Here is a 15,299-nt window from a genome sequence, read left to right on the forward strand (position 1 = left end):
GACACCTTGCTCAGCAGTTAGCGCTGACACCCATGATGAACTCATCATGGTCGTGATGGTTCCCGGAGCCAGTGGGTTGAGGGGCTAAGGGAACACCAACCCCCTGGAGCAGAGACCTGGAGCGCCTGGGCCCGCATAGCCCAGTCCAGGGGCTGCCGTGGCCCGCACGGGGTTCACTGCCGTGGGCTGTGGTGCCCCTAAAGATGGAAGAGGAAGGAGGGAGCAGATCCCAAGGTCGTTCAGGGCCGACAAGCTGTTTCGCAGTAAGGATAAGTGCTACTCGTCTCACCCGCAGCCTGAGACATGAACCGCTCTAGACCAAGGGCGAGTGGTCACGTCCGCCTGGACTGTCTGCACCCCGCACCTCAGGTGGGATCATGGTTTCCTACCTGACCCGCTCCAGGGATCCCCAGTGGGCACCAGCGTCCATCCCTTGCACGTGCAGAGACCCTCCCCCTGCCTCTCCCCTAACAGGTGTCAGGAAGCATCACACCTGGGGATTTGCCCGCATGGCAGTGTCCCCATGGCCAGCACCCGGCCCACGCCACCATCGTCCCTCGGCGGGACGGCCCCACCGGGGTCTCTTGTCCACTCCTTGCCCCCTGCTCCCACATGGCGGCGGGGTGGTCACGGAGCGCGCAGGGCGCACACGCCCTCACTTGGGGCAGCTGACAACCACAGTGACCACCGGAGCCCTCCAGGTCCCCGTCCTTAGAAGAAAGCACAAGCATTATCGTGGACGGCAGGAGCTGCCTCAGCTCTCCCTGCCTCTTCTCCCCACGCCCTCCACACTCGCTGCCTTGATCGGCCCCCTGCGGCGTCCTGCATTCGGCACCGGGTGCCTCCACGTGCCTCTGCCTCCTCCACGGCTGTCCCGTCTCCACCTGGCCGTCCTCCGCTCACCCTCCCCGTCCCCACTCCCACGCCATCCTCAGAGGACCCCACCGCCCGGGCCGCATTGGGCACTGTGCCCCCTCCCACCAGCCCTTCCCAGTGGGGGCAACTTCAGGAACCCAACCAGGCCGTCCTGGGCGACCCTGGAGCCTCAGAGACCCACGGCCACGAGGTGGGTGTACCCGGCCCTCGCATGCCTATTCCTGCAGGCACAGTGCTGGTTGCTGCCCCCAAACTGGCCGCCGCTCTGCCTTCCTGGATCTGTAAGGAGCATCGCATGCACTTAGTGGGCTGCGAAACTCTTTAGCTCTGGTGTGGAGGTCAGTAGCGTCACGGTGGACGCTGAACCTCAGGGGTCAAATTAATGCACAGGAACATAATTTTATTTTGAGACCTCTTCCCCAGCTTCGAAAAAATAACACATCTGAACTCTCCAGGTTAAAAACGTTTGTCCAGTGGGTGAGAGGATGCGGAGAGATTTTTCGGGTGGGTGACTTTGAAAAGGAAGCTTTTCCTTGAGTTTGAAGGCTGTTTGCTGGGCGGGTCGTTAGTGCAGAGTTCCTGGTGTTTCCTGTTGGTTTGGGTTGGCATTTTGAAAGGATGAAAAAGTGCAAGTCCTTTCTGGTAAGAAAGGTAGTTTTAGGTTATCTATAAGACTCTTCCTTTCCTGGCACTGAGCTCTACCCTGTGGAATTAAAGCCTGTAGTAATTTGCTGAAGTGCACATGCACTATGATGGGGGACCCTGAGTTTTGCAGGACAGTGTGTGAGCGGCTGCAGGAACCCTAATGTTCGCCTAATCGTGCATTACCTTTAAATGTGCTTTAGGACCTTCAAGGTTTCCTCCTGCAGATTATCTCCTACTGGTGTGGCTGCTGTGGTTCTCTGTATTTTGAGCCAGTTAAGCGATTTTTGTCACGCCCTATAGCTGTCTGGACAAGAACCAGTGTAAGAACCAAGTGCTCTGAATTTCAGGCTGATGGAGGTACTGGGAAATATCAAATGTTCACCCAGGTAAACAGAGTTGTAGTCACTGCCCAGATCCGATGGGGTCCCGCACAGCACGTGCTTAGCGCCAGCCTGGTGAATCGGAGCAGCTCGATGGGTGTTTGTCAGCTGGATGAGGGCATCCCCAAACTGGATAAGCATTATCAAGAATCTTAAAGCCTCTCGTTGACCAACAGCCTTGGCATCCCCTCCACCCGTCCATTCTCCAGATGGGGTTCTAAACTAGGATAATAGAGGGTCACTTCCTTGCCCAACTGAGCAGAGGAAAGGCCAAAATACAAGTCATAGGAGAGCAAAACAGAGCAAGTAAAGAATTTATTTAATCTACAGATCAGTCTACAGGTCAGTTCCTGACCTTGAGCTCTGAGTGGTGGGAGAACAGCTCTCCCGGCTTGGGTGGAGACACAGGGACCGCACATGAGCATGCGCGTGCACCTGTGTGCACGTGTGTGTTATTATCCTTTAGTTCAGAGGTCGCGGCTTCCCACAATCTTTGCACAAGTGGTCTTGAAGGGCCAATTGCACCTTGTCTCCAGCAGCCTTCGTCACATAATCTACACACAAAAAAGTCTCTTTTGATGAGCTTTGCTGGCTGCTTTTCGTAAATGTTCTATCATATCAGTCTCTGCTCCCATCAGAAGAGCACACTGCATTCTTAGCAATGTTGGGTATCATTTTTGTTTGGTCTTTGATAATTTGATAAACAAACTAGGCCCTGTGTAATAAGATTCCCTTTTGTCATTCGTGAATACAAACGCTTCTATATCTTCTAGGACTTTGTGTGGGTCTTTGATGTACTTGCTCATGTCCTTTACCCATTCTTTTAATTGCATAGTGAATGTGGTTCATGCTTTCCACTTGTAGGAACTTATTCTAGGGCGATATTGGAGACACAGGCAAAGACTTTTGTACAAAGATGCAGCAATAGCATTTTTATTATAATAAAAACAGAATTGTGTCAAAAATAGGAACGTAATTGGGGCGCCTGGGTGGCTCAGTCGGTTAAGCGTCTGCCTTGGCTCAGGTCATGGTCCCAGCGTCCTGGGATCGAGCCCCACATCAGCCTCCCTGCTCAGTGGGAAGCCTGCTTCTCCCTCTCCCACTCCCCCTGCTTGTGTTCCCTCTCTCGCTGTGTCTCTCTCTCTCTAATAAATAAATAAAATCTTAAAAAAAAAAAAATAGGATCGTAATTAACGTCTCCTAAAAGCCATGTCTCAGAGATGCTTCATGACGTGGAAAAGCCTCTTTGATATAAATCTTAAATTTGTATGCAGAATCATATATGTTGTAAGTCCTTAGTTTTATTAAAAACTAGATTTTATACCCACCCACCCACCAACACACACACACACACATCTGGGAGGGAATAAAATACAAGAAAGTCTCTTTTAATAGTTATATATGTGTATACTCGTGGTCTGTAGGATTATGACATCTCTCCTTTTTTCTACATATGCTGTAATAATGGTGAATTCACGTGGCCCGAGGTTGGTGGGTTTTGCTGCCCTCATAGACAAGCTGATTGCGTGATCTCAGCCAGCCAGTTTGCTTTCCAAGGAAACCCAGCACTATTTCACCGCGTCCTCCTTTGGTGTTGGTGAATGTCTCTTGTAATCACTCCCCAGTCATTTCACTCCGGGGAAGACTCGGAGTTCCCGCTGTCATCGGTTTCTCCCGACGGGAACCCGGGGAGGATGGGACGCCCTGGGAGCCCAAGGACTGCTCCAAGCCCCCCGTGGCGGTCTTGTATTGATCAAGCAAGCGTTCTGACCTGAAAATCCACGAAAGGCATGCTTGCCATCAGCTTGGCTGGCAAGACTGTAGGCAGGAACCGTTGGCCTGGAGGGTGGCAGGTGTGTCTCTCCTGCAGGATCACACGAAGCAGGGCCCCCACAGCCATGAAGTGGCCACCAGCTCCCCCAGTAGACAGGAGCCCCTAGGCAGGTGTGGGATCTGCCCGGCCCTGTGGCCCTCTGGAGCTGTGGGCATAGCTTCCAGACCCCACAGGGACGTGCCTGGTGATGGAAGCCACGCACCTGGAGAAGTCACAGCTCCGGCTTCCACCCAGGATATACAGCTCCCCTCGTCCAGATGCAGGGATCAAAAATAGTGTCACCTGCCTGTGGAGACCCTATCTTCCCATGTCAGGTGTCCAAGACAACAGAAACGAAGTTAGCCCCAAGTCAACGTCCATGCCGAAGAGACCAACCATCAAGTTCCAAATGGCCCCCACAACAGGATTTTTCAATCCATTAGCCACGTTGGTCATTTCAACTTGCTGTTATGGGACCTGTTGAGGAGGCCATTCGAGGAACCACAGGGGGCATTTATTGTACATCTAGAAATTAAAGCCATCTTGGAACATGAACCTGACCAGAGCCAGCCTCCCAGGGCCATACTGGCCGCTGCCGTCCACATTTTGCTTCTTCACCAGAGTCTCCTAAAAGATACGCTGACCAGGCTTCAAGACTTAGAGACACAATTTCCATGTTCTGGTGACATGTTTTATTTGTATGTAGTTCCAGTGATGTGGGTTAAGCATGTATAGTGTGTCCCGTGGGATTAGGATGGCCTGCGGCAGAGATGATGGGTTTGCTTTAGGAATGCATAACTTCCTTATGATTACTGCCAAGTCCGTGGTAAGTGCTGGTCACTCCCGTGTCCCATTAGCAAAATTGCACTTGCTCAGGACATGGGATAACTCAAGATAAGAAGTGAAAGCAAGGGGAAAATCAACTAGTACATAATCACTGCTCTCAGGATGGCTTCTCACGATTAGGAAAGTCAGTCTAGGGGGACAATGAAAGGGACCTGGGATAATATGACCATTGAGGTTTTTCAGCTGCCGTATGGAGAATCCCTGTTCCCCTTCAATGCTAACACACTGGGTTCACTATGAATGCTGAAATACCTTTTCCTGATCTGAATATTCATGAGACTTTGGGGTTGAACGATGTAGAAGCTAGAGGAAATCCTAGAGATCCAGTACGACCTCACATTTTATAGTGAAGGAGGTGAGGTTCAGCGAGCGACCCACGTGAAGCTGGCCAGCTAGTGGTCTCAACTAGAATTGAGGTTTCTACTTGGAGTCCTGTGTTCCTTCCACCTCATCATTCTACCCTGACCCATGTTGCTGTCTTTTTGACAAGCACTGAGCTGTTCAATATGCTTCCCTGTTGGCCTGGATTTTCCAGAATGAAAAGCTAAGTTGCACCTGATTATAGTAATTATCCCATCCTTGGTTCCTGAGATAATTAGCTCCCTCTTTAGCTGTGTATGTCACTGTGAGCTTTGTTGTAACCATCCTGTGCACGTGCAGATATGCATTTTATTGTCACCTCCTCTGAATCCGTTTTAGAAATACTGAGGCTATCAATTAGCACTTAATACCCACCTTCACATGGACAAATGTTGATTTCTACCGAGTTAGCTGAAGTTTCATTAGTTTTTCAGATTCCAAAAGAAGTCAAAGCCTCAGTTAGTCAAAACCCTGCTAATTCATATACTAAATATTGGGGTATACTACTTACATGGAAGAGAGATCTACCAACACACACAGCGTCAAGAAAAACGACTCTGAGGATGGAGAGAGATTCAACCCAGTCCGCTCATCTACAACAACACCAACAGTTCTAGGCAATGAAAAATACATACTTATGTAGATGATCTTAGGCAACACAAGGTTCTTACTCAGTAATAATTCCATGCCGTATACCTCATTCTATTTAGTAGATCAGGAAAGCAGAAAAACATGGAAATATTTCCCTAATAAAGACTGAAACTGAAAAGATCTTTTTTTTAATTCAAGAATTCATCCGGAAAATCTGTTGAACTGAAAGTTCATGTTCCTCCAGAGAATTCCAATTAACTGAACTTTCACAGAATTTACTGTAACCATGAGTGTCTGAACCATATTTAGTCAAAAGTGCTTATTAAAAGATCACACTAATAAAAATGTCAAGTGTTTTGTAAGAAATAGGGAAATATGTATCTCCAGTCCCATTTGGTTTGTACTTCCTGACATCTCTATTTAAAACCAGGGGGCGGATCAGGGTGAGGGTTGTGCTGAAATTGCTGTAAGTATGTGTGGCTCCCACCTTCTACTCCAAGGATAGCAGAAAGAACTAAAATGCCCCAGAAATGAGGGAAGGGATTGGACTCGGTGAGTCAAGGTACAGTGAAAGCAAATTTGTCTGAGACCGTCTGCCAACTAGTTGTTTGAAAACTCACACATGTCCTTACAGAGCACCACCATCCACACATAGTCCTGTTAAGGATGGGGAGAGGGGAACAAGGAGCCGGAGACGCAACCCCACCTGGCTGGAATCTGCAGGGACTGTGGAGAAGGACGTGCAGGTGCTGATGGGGAGGGAGCTCTGGGAGGCAGCAAAGGCGAAATGGATCAGACCATCAGAAGATTCCGGCGAAGTCCCGAGCAGTGCACGCCGGATCCACACGTCAGGCCCTCAGAAAGTAGAGGAGAAGTTCCCACTTCTAAACTCCCTCGTCTTCTCTGCCTGGATCTTCGTGCTCCCTCTTTCTCCACATGCAGCCACGTGCGTGTCAGTGAGGAGGGGCAGGCACAGGGAGGGTGGCGGACGCGAGGCCTCCCAGGAGGACTGGGACTCAGGCAGGCAGCAGGGGAAACAGTCTCAGATGAGGAGGAGAGAGAAGGTATGGAGGAGGGAACACCTGGAAGCCCCCCGGGCAAAGCTTCCGGAAGGGGCGTCAGGATCGCGGGGGTGCAGGGCGTGGGGACTGTCTTCTGTCCCCAGCGGGTACTTGTGCTCGGAGACCGCACAGGAGGAGCTCAGAACAATCTGATTACTTTGGGGGAACCTGAGTGTATATTTTTTAAAGCTTTCTGGAAGAAAGAATCAAGGGCCGAGCTCTGTGCCTGGGATCGCAGGGCCGTAGTGGTGATGGCGGGTTTTGTTGGTTCAGCAGCCTTTCCACTGAATACCCTCGAGTGGCCTCGGGCCCCGGGACAACTGTCAGGTGCAGAAGCTGCAGAGATGCAGCCATCCTGAGATAGAGGTGGGCAGCCCCCTGACCGGAACGGATTCTAGAACCTCGGCTGGTAGGATCTGGGACCTAGCAGGGGCTCGGGCCCAGCGTAGTCCAGCGGTCATACAGCACCAGACCCAGGCTCACCTGAATAAAACCAGGTACGGGGGCAGCAGGTGATGGCTGCCATGTCCGCTGGGAAGCTCCTGATGACTGGCACTGTGACATCTGCCCCGGGCGTTCGTGCTCTTCTGCCTGAGAAAGAAGCGGCTAGAGGGAAGGTGAGGCGTCAGTGTGGCTCAGACAGGTGTCCACAGTCTCTGGTTCATTGCTGGTTAGAAATCACACCGTCTGAACCATGAGAGGCGATGGACTCTGAGAAACAAACTGAGGGTTCTAGAGGGGAGGGGGGTGGGGAGATGGGTTAGCCTGGTGGTGGGTATTGAGGAGGGCACGTTCTGCATGGAGCACTGGGTGTTATGCACAAACAATGAATCATGGAACACTACATCTAAAACTAATGATGTAATGTATGGGGATTAACATAAGAATTAAAAAAAAATAAGATTAAAGAAAAAAGAAATCACACCGTCTGTTTATTTAACACATCGCTCTAGGGGGGCGGCATGCCGTGGCACAGAGCTGCCCGAGTTCCCGAGTTCCTGCCTCCCCGGCGACCTCAGGCACGGCGTCTTGTGTCCTCAGGCCACCTGGTTTGAACCCTGCCGCAGCACTGACCAACGAGCTGTTGGTCAAGTTGCTTAGCCTCCCTATGCTCGTGTCTTCATCCTCCAAACAAGGCTAGTCCCTAACCAAAGCATTATCATAAAAACTGAACGAATGTTTATAAAGTATTTGAAGAAAGCCTGGCCAACATATGCAAAAAAATAACCCAAGATGGATCAAAGGCGCAAATGTAAGAGCTAAAACTATACAAATCTTAGGAGAAATCATGGGGGTAAGTGTTCATGACCTTGGACTTGGCCATTCTTAGATGTGACACGAAAAGCACAAGGGAAGAAAAAAAATCGGTGAATTGGACTTGATCAAAATTAGAAGCCGGTCTAGCTCAGATGTCACCTCCCCCATGAAGCCTCTCCTGATCCCTCCCGACGGAGTGGGTTTTTATAGTGATGACCGTGACAGTGAAAGCAGACACTCTGTCGAGCCCCTGCTCTGTGCTGGGGGCCGCTCTAAGTGCTTCCGATTTGTCAGCTTGCTCGTCACATCCGCCCAGGGTCAGCTTCTGCTGCGATCTCTATGACAGGCGAAGAATCTGAACCCAGGTCACGTAGCACACCCCCTGTGCTCCCACGGCCTGTGGCGTGGACCCTCTCGTGTGGCCTGGAACACACTGAGCTGGACCCCCGTTGGCCAGTGTGAGCCTCTGAGGACTGCCTCTCCCCCTCGTGTCCCCGTGTGTCGTCGGACCGGCCGCCATAACTCCTGCAGGGCTGGGGAGCGAGGGAGACAGGCAGGCCTGGGGCCTGGAGTCCCGGAGGACCTTGAACCCCGGACCAGATGTTCAGACTCGGTCCCACAGTTACCAGGAAGAAGCCACTTCAGATTTCAAGGAACAGAATGACATGATAAAGATGGTGCTTTAGGAAAGAGGATCAGGACTTTGGTGTGTGAGATGAATCAGGGGAGGGAATGACGGGAAGCAGGGACACCTGCTCCCTGTGGGTGGCACCGGGGGCATCAGCCCCAGCAGGCGAAGGGAGAAGCCCCCTGCAGGAGGGGAGCTAATGTCTCTGCACCTGGGGGGAGGGGGCACGAGGACTGGGGTGCTGCACATGGGGAAGGCATGGAGACATTCCCAGGGCGCCAGGAACCGCAGCGATGAGCTGCGCGCTGAGCAGGGTTGGAGAGTGGAGGACTCCGCCACTCGCCCGCCCCCGCCTGCACCAGTCTTCAGGCACAGAGCCGTGTGGCCCTGGTCTCCGACCCCGGGAGCTCCACCTGCACATCTGGAGGAAAACGGAAAACGTCTCCCAAGCAAAACGCACTCTTCCCTACAATGTGTTTCTTTTCATTTTCCTTCCATTAAAAATAAAAGCAAGGTGATAAAAGATTTAATATCTATCACAGCACACTTTACTCACTCAAAATATTAATTGGCTGCAGTTCGACTTGATTCAAAAATTTATTATAGGCTTAGAACACATAAAAGAAGTTAAAATTTAGTGATACATCTTTCCCTTAGGCAAACTCACGAGAACAGCTACTGAAGTTAAATTAGGATGTATACTTGTGTCTGGAAGTTTCCAGCTCCCTCCTGGTTGAAGGGAATCCCTGAAGCACCAGGCGCCCTGAGCAGAAAACTGGCACTTGGTACTTTCAGATATGCCGTCGGTGAGAGCCATCCGGGGAAACCGCCTTTTGTGCGTTTTCAGTAAAAAAAAAAAAAAGTTAGTATTTCCACCCCTTCCTGTGCTGTGCAAAATACCCTCTCTTTGTGGTCTCCTAAATGACACTGACAGTATGTTTTTTAGTCTCTTTAAAAGAAGAACACCCGGTTTGAGTCCTGTGCCTGGCCCACGCGGCTCAGTTTCCGTGGACATGGCCCCGTGGGCACGGAAGGCCATGTGCAGGTGCAGAAACTCCGGGCACAACAGATCAGTACCTCAGAGAGCACGGGCATTCTGTCGGCTCGTTTTTACTTGCAGAGCTTCAGGAGACATTAGGTTTCTCCTGGGCCACGGGTTTATAAATTTGGCTGCACGTTGGAATCACGTGGGATCTTTCTTTAACATTCTGATTCCTGGCTCTCACCCCTCGATACTGATCATTGGGCTGAGCTGATGGACCGGACAGTGGGATTTTTAAGAGCTCCCCGGATCATTCTAGTGGGCACCAGAATTCGAGAGCCACTGACCGAGACCGTCCTCTTCCTCCACGAATGGGTCACCACCACCCAGCGGCTCAGGAACGGCTGTGCCTCGCGTCAGCCCTTCACCCAGACCTGGGTTCACTGAGCGTGGTCAGCAGACCCTCACAGCTGTCCCCTGGCTGGTGTCCCCACCACCCCCTCGTGAGCACCCTCAGATGACGGGGCCAGGCACACGGTCCCCCCCAAGGCCCCGCTGCCTTCTCATCACCAGGAGACTCACATCTAACTGTATTGCTCCCTGCTGCTGGTGGGGTTCCACAAAAGGAGCCAGTCCTGCCGGCCCCTGGCTCCCCCTGCCACCTTGCCCCTGACAGGACAGCCCACGCGGAGCCCCTGTCCACCTCTGCCGACACCCCGTGCCCACCTCGGCTCAGCTCTCCTCCCATCGTGTTTCTTCTGTGCAGCGAGGTTCTCAGCCCGTCTCCATCCTACTCTTCACTGAGCCACAGCGTGAAGAGCACTTTCTCGAAACCCCGTCACTTGGCGCGGCATGGGTGACCCTCGAGGACTTTGTGCGAGTGAAATAAAGTCGCAGGAGGACAGACACCGTGTGATTCCATTTACCCGAGATGCTCCGAGTCACCAGATTCGTGGAGACTGATGGCAGACGCGGGGGGCTCCAGGGGCTGGGGAGGGGTGAGCGTCAGTGTTTCGTGGGGACAGAGGCTCAGCTGGGGACGACAGGAAGGTTCTGGAGACGGTGACAGCGATGGCAGCATCATAGTGTGAATGTGCTCAATGCCACCAGATTATACACTTAACCATGGTTATGGTGGCAAATTTTGCGTCGTGTATATTTTCCCACAATAAAAAAATTTTCCGTCATGTTCTCAGGGAGTCCTTTGACCTAAATTGGGGAATCCTGTTACGTCTTCCTGGAGCTCCCCCTGCCCCCATCAGAACATTTTCCTGGTAAAGTTTGTCTTCTTTCCCGGACTGTAAGGAGAACGAAAGCACATTATATGTCCCACCCCATTAATCATGGCACCTTAGAGGAGGTGCCACTAAGTAATCGTAATGACTGTTGAATGAATAAATGCCAGGTTCCCGGTGTTTCCTCCCCACTCCCTCCAACGGAATTGCTAGGAACAGTGCAATAATGGAAAACAGTCATTGCGGTTTGAGTGGAAGTGCCTGAAGTATGAGACCGCACATTGTCCCGCCCTGGGGCAAACTGTGTGAAGTAGGGATGGGGGAGATGTAGGGGTACGTGGGTGAGCCCCAGGTGATCCCGACACTGGCTTTGTTCTATCGGAGAAATGCAGCAGGCCAAAGCAAACCACACCACCGACTTCAGATTTCTTAAGAGCACCGTATTTAGAACCATGTCCCGGGTTAACACGGTGTTTTCTCTCCTCCCAATTAGATATTTATCTTCGAAAACAATATCTACTACTGCGCGCACGTCGGGAAGCAGGCCATCCGCGTGGTCTCGACTGGGAAGGAGGGCGTGATCTACAACGGCCTCAGCGACTGGCTGTATGAAGGTGAGCCGCACGGTGGGCTGGACAGCTCTGTGGGCCCTGCAGCCGCAAGACCGGCGGTGATGGTGGCTGTCGCCTTTGACCTCCGCTGTAAGTTTACCTCCCGTTTCTTGAGGTTCCGCCAGGCTGCAAAGACGCTGTTGGGGCGTCAGGGAGCATCAGGCCGTCAGTGGGAGCCCTCACCTGGAGGCCAGGTGCGCAGAGCTTTCCAGAACCCAAACTCCCGGCGGAAGGGGCAGGAGGCGCTGTTCTGGGAGGTCCGCGAATACCGAGGTTTCCCGAGCCCCTCCCCAAGAGGTAGGGTGTCTTGTTTTGCCTGGGGGTGGAGGGAGAGCAGGAGAAGAAATAACGGGCAGAGCTTTCCGAAGAAGCTGGTCCGGGTGATTTGCTGTTTCGAGGACATGCGCCCTGGTGCACGTTTTCTCCTGCTGGCTTTCCTCTGTGCCAGAGTTCTCCGCTGGAATGCATTATTAAATAACTAAAAATGTGAGCGGGAGGCTCTCTTCTTGAACATTTATAATCTGTCTCCACGCGGATGAGACTTCTGTCTTAACAGCAACGATCATGTATTGATCGCTATCGCGTTCTGGTCACTGTTCTGAGCACTTTCTTATCTGTAGCCTCATCTAACTGTCCGTCCGAGGCAGCTCTAAAGGGCGCTGTAGACCGGGGGCTTAAACAACAAGCATTTACTCCTCACAGTTCTGGGGGCTGCAAGTCCAAGATCAGGGCGCCGGCTGATCCGGTGTCTGTCTAGGACCCACCTCATAGACAGTGTCTTCACTGCACCCGCACACGGCAGAGAGGGGGAGAGAGAGAGCTGGTCTCCTCATCCCCTTATCAGGGCACTGATCCCACCATGGGGGCTCCCCCCTCATGATCTCATCCCCTCCCAAAGACCCCACCTCCTAACACCATCCTACTGGGGACTCAGGCTTCAACGTGAATTCTCGGGGACGCATTCAGCCCATAGTCCCCTCACAACAACATGATGACAGGAGTATCATTGACATTTCCCACATGAGGCAAGAGAAGCTTAAGTGATCTGCCAAAGTTCACACAAAGCTAAGGAACATGTCCTGGGGAGTATCATTGTTCAAGTCCAGGAAAATTCCTTTCTACAAATCCAGGTGTGGATCAGGATGCTTCTGCATCAGCATTGGGCCAATAAACAGATGATGTCTTCTGCACCTACCTGCCTGAGACCATGTGGGGACAGTTCACCATGCTAGGCCAAGGGGAGGTCAAGGAATTATCAAGCCCAGAAAACACCGCTTTTCCTCAGTGCTGTGCATTCCTCAAGCCAGGACTCTGCACTGTGGGGCTTTATGCACCAACGGGCCTACAGCAGAGAGATCCATAAGCTTATTATCAGTTACCATCATCATTTCACTGAGGTCTCCAAAGCATAAAAATCTATGACTTGATTTCTTTATAAGTTGTATACAACGAAATGCACAATCATCAGGACACAGTTTGGTATGAGTTTGATAGATGTCTGTACCGTGCACCCCAATCAAGACATCGAGTATCCCATCATCCCAGAAAGTTGTCCTGAGCCCCTTCCTGTTCCATCCCCGCCCCCAAGTCTCCCTTCCTGATACCACGGCCAACCTGATTTCTGTAGGGCCTGTTTTCCAGCAGACATGCCAGAATGGGGGTGCCCATCAGGGCTGTCCTCTCCAGGGAGGTCACCCCTCCAAGGGGTTTATTCTAACGTGGGACTGGCAAGGCTCAGAGCACTTAGGATTCCAGATTTTGAGTTGCTTTCTGGGCCCCAGGAGAATCAACCTGAAGATTTTTTTGCTATATTGTCCTTGGCCCCACCTGAGGGTGTCACTGGAATGCAAAGGAAACTGGCCAGTGTCCACTCTGGTCATGTGCACAGCCAGGCCCATGAGCGGCTGGCCCCAAGTCCCAGAGAGGTCAGTGCAGTAGCAACCCGAAGGCCCCCCCAAAAAAGGAAAGATCCTGGGGTCCTGGCAGTTAAAGCCTAGACAGCTCTAGGATTAATCTCCTTAAAAAAAATAAATCCATAACCAGAAGATTTAAAATATCTTTTTTAATATCTTCCTAATAAAATAAAAAACTCATCGCTTGGCAATTCAAGTTAAGCTTTTGCTTTAGCAAATCCATTGAAAGGAAATTTTTCTTCAAGGCATTTACACGAAATTGTGTTGGTGTGATAACAGAGCCCCAAATATTTTAAATCAATCACAGCTGATGCGGCAGCTTCATCCACTTAGTGGTGTTTCCTGGAAGGTTATAGACGCTGATGCTTAGATTTCTCAAGTTGGGGGACTGCGAGCCCCAGGAATCTTGGTTCCTGTGTGAATAATGGGTGAACTTTGAAGATTGTCTTTTTCTAATCTGTGACTTAACTGTTTCACTTCCAGACACCACTTCTAAAAAAAAAAAAATTGAAAAAATATCGGGGTGGGGAACACCCTAGAAGTGTTTGCAGAGGGCCTGACATGCTTGGAATTGTGAGCTCCAAGAAGATACGAGACTGGGTCAGTGGGGAGAGACTCTGCCGTTCGTGGACTCAGAATATCGAATGCAATATCGATTTGCTTTGTTTCCCAAAAGGGGTCTTAACGCATTGGACCTTTCAGAATGCTGACATCAGGCTGAGGGCGAGACGAGGTGGGAAACATGGGGGCTGCTGGGAGCCTGAGCTCCTTGAGCAGAGGTGTGCACCCACCCTGTGGGAAAATCTGTCCAGTTAACCGAAGTGACCCACCCGTTGGCTGGAAACAGCTCTGCGTACCTCTCCGATTTGCTGAGTCCTCAGCTCATGGTGGCCACCGACTGATTTTGATAAGCAAAATGCAATCTTTGTTTTATTATTCTGGGCGAATGTCATGCAGTGACACAGAATTTTGACCTTAGTATAAGATTTAAAACTCCTTCATACTGGCTATGTGAAGTGAAAATGAAGATATTCCTGGGGTTTTTTGAGAACTCCAATCCTGGGCCCTGTTAAGAATTCACACTCTGATGCAGGTTTATATTACTGTTTGTAGTGTTTCCATCTCCCGCATCACCAGCATGCACACGGGGAACGTTGGTACAGCACAGGATTGGTGGCGTGTGGTTTTCTAACGAGACTTGAAGTCGTCCAGTGCGTCAGCCCAGCTGTGAGACATCCACACTTCTGCTATCTCAGCAGTCATCTGCATGCTCCAAGATAAATACCGTTATTCACGGACGTGCCCTTGTCATGAAATGGCTTGTACCCCAGGGAAAGTGGGAGGTGTCGGGGTCACTTGAGAACCAGGTCTTCCCCCACATAGAGAAGCCCTTATTCCCTCAACTCCTCTGAGACGCTGACGGGTGCGAGAGGGCGGTGAACTTGGGGCACAGCCTGGGATCATCGGGCTGGGATGATGGACAGAGCTGAGAAAGTGGCCTGAAGGGTATTTATTTAATTTGTGGTTTGGTGTGGATGTAATCCCAGGGTTGAATTTTAACCTGAACTAGTCCAGAGCTTAAAGGTACTTGGAAGATGTGGCCAGATCCGAGGACCCTGCGTGGCCAGGCAGCCTTGCCCCGTGGAAGTCAGCAGGAATAATGCTTAGTAGGGCCCTCAGCTAGCTTCCCTTGTGTGCATTGCTCTAGCTTGGTTTCAGGATCCATCCAGTCAGGCGATGCCTGAGCTACAGTGCCCAGATTTCGAGAAAAGTCCATGAAAGTCCATGCAGACCACGACGCCTTCTGCTGTGCCCATGCCTGGTGCCCACTTCCGTTTCCTGTAGCCCCGGTGCTCCCACCTGCTCCCCAGGGTCACGGCCCTCATGGCACTCGGCCCTCTGTCCACGTACCCAGGACCCCCAGATCCCTGTCTGCCATGCCCTGGGCTGACTGTGCCCCGCCGAGGGCTGGTGTGGAGCAGGTGCGGAAGTGGCCAGGCTGGCCAGCGAGGCCCCTTTCCCACAGCTGCCGTGGACAGAGGTATGTTAGCACGTCCCGAGTTGGAGCCCAGAATGCTCTAGAAACACCGTTCTCACTGTG

At 51.5% G+C, this 15,299-nt stretch overlaps 1 protein-coding gene across 1 annotated transcript in view; it reads left to right on the forward strand.

Moving 5' to 3' along the window:
* The window catches only part of DPP6 (dipeptidyl peptidase like 6), a 681,409-nt gene that overhangs the window by 547,327 nt on the left and 118,783 nt on the right, over nucleotides 1-15,299 (forward strand). Inside the window, exon 8 of the mRNA XM_035029860.1 lies at nucleotides 11,168-11,288. Coding sequence (XP_034885751.1) covers nucleotides 11,168-11,288 — 121 coding nt within the window. The remainder of the gene's footprint in view (nucleotides 1-11,167; nucleotides 11,289-15,299) is intronic.

This window comes from Mirounga leonina, unplaced genomic scaffold, assembly GCF_011800145.1.
Source record: "Mirounga leonina isolate KUSES-001 unplaced genomic scaffold, KU_Mleo_1.0 Mir_321, whole genome shotgun sequence".
NCBI classification, from domain to species: domain Eukaryota; kingdom Metazoa; phylum Chordata; class Mammalia; order Carnivora; family Phocidae; genus Mirounga; species Mirounga leonina.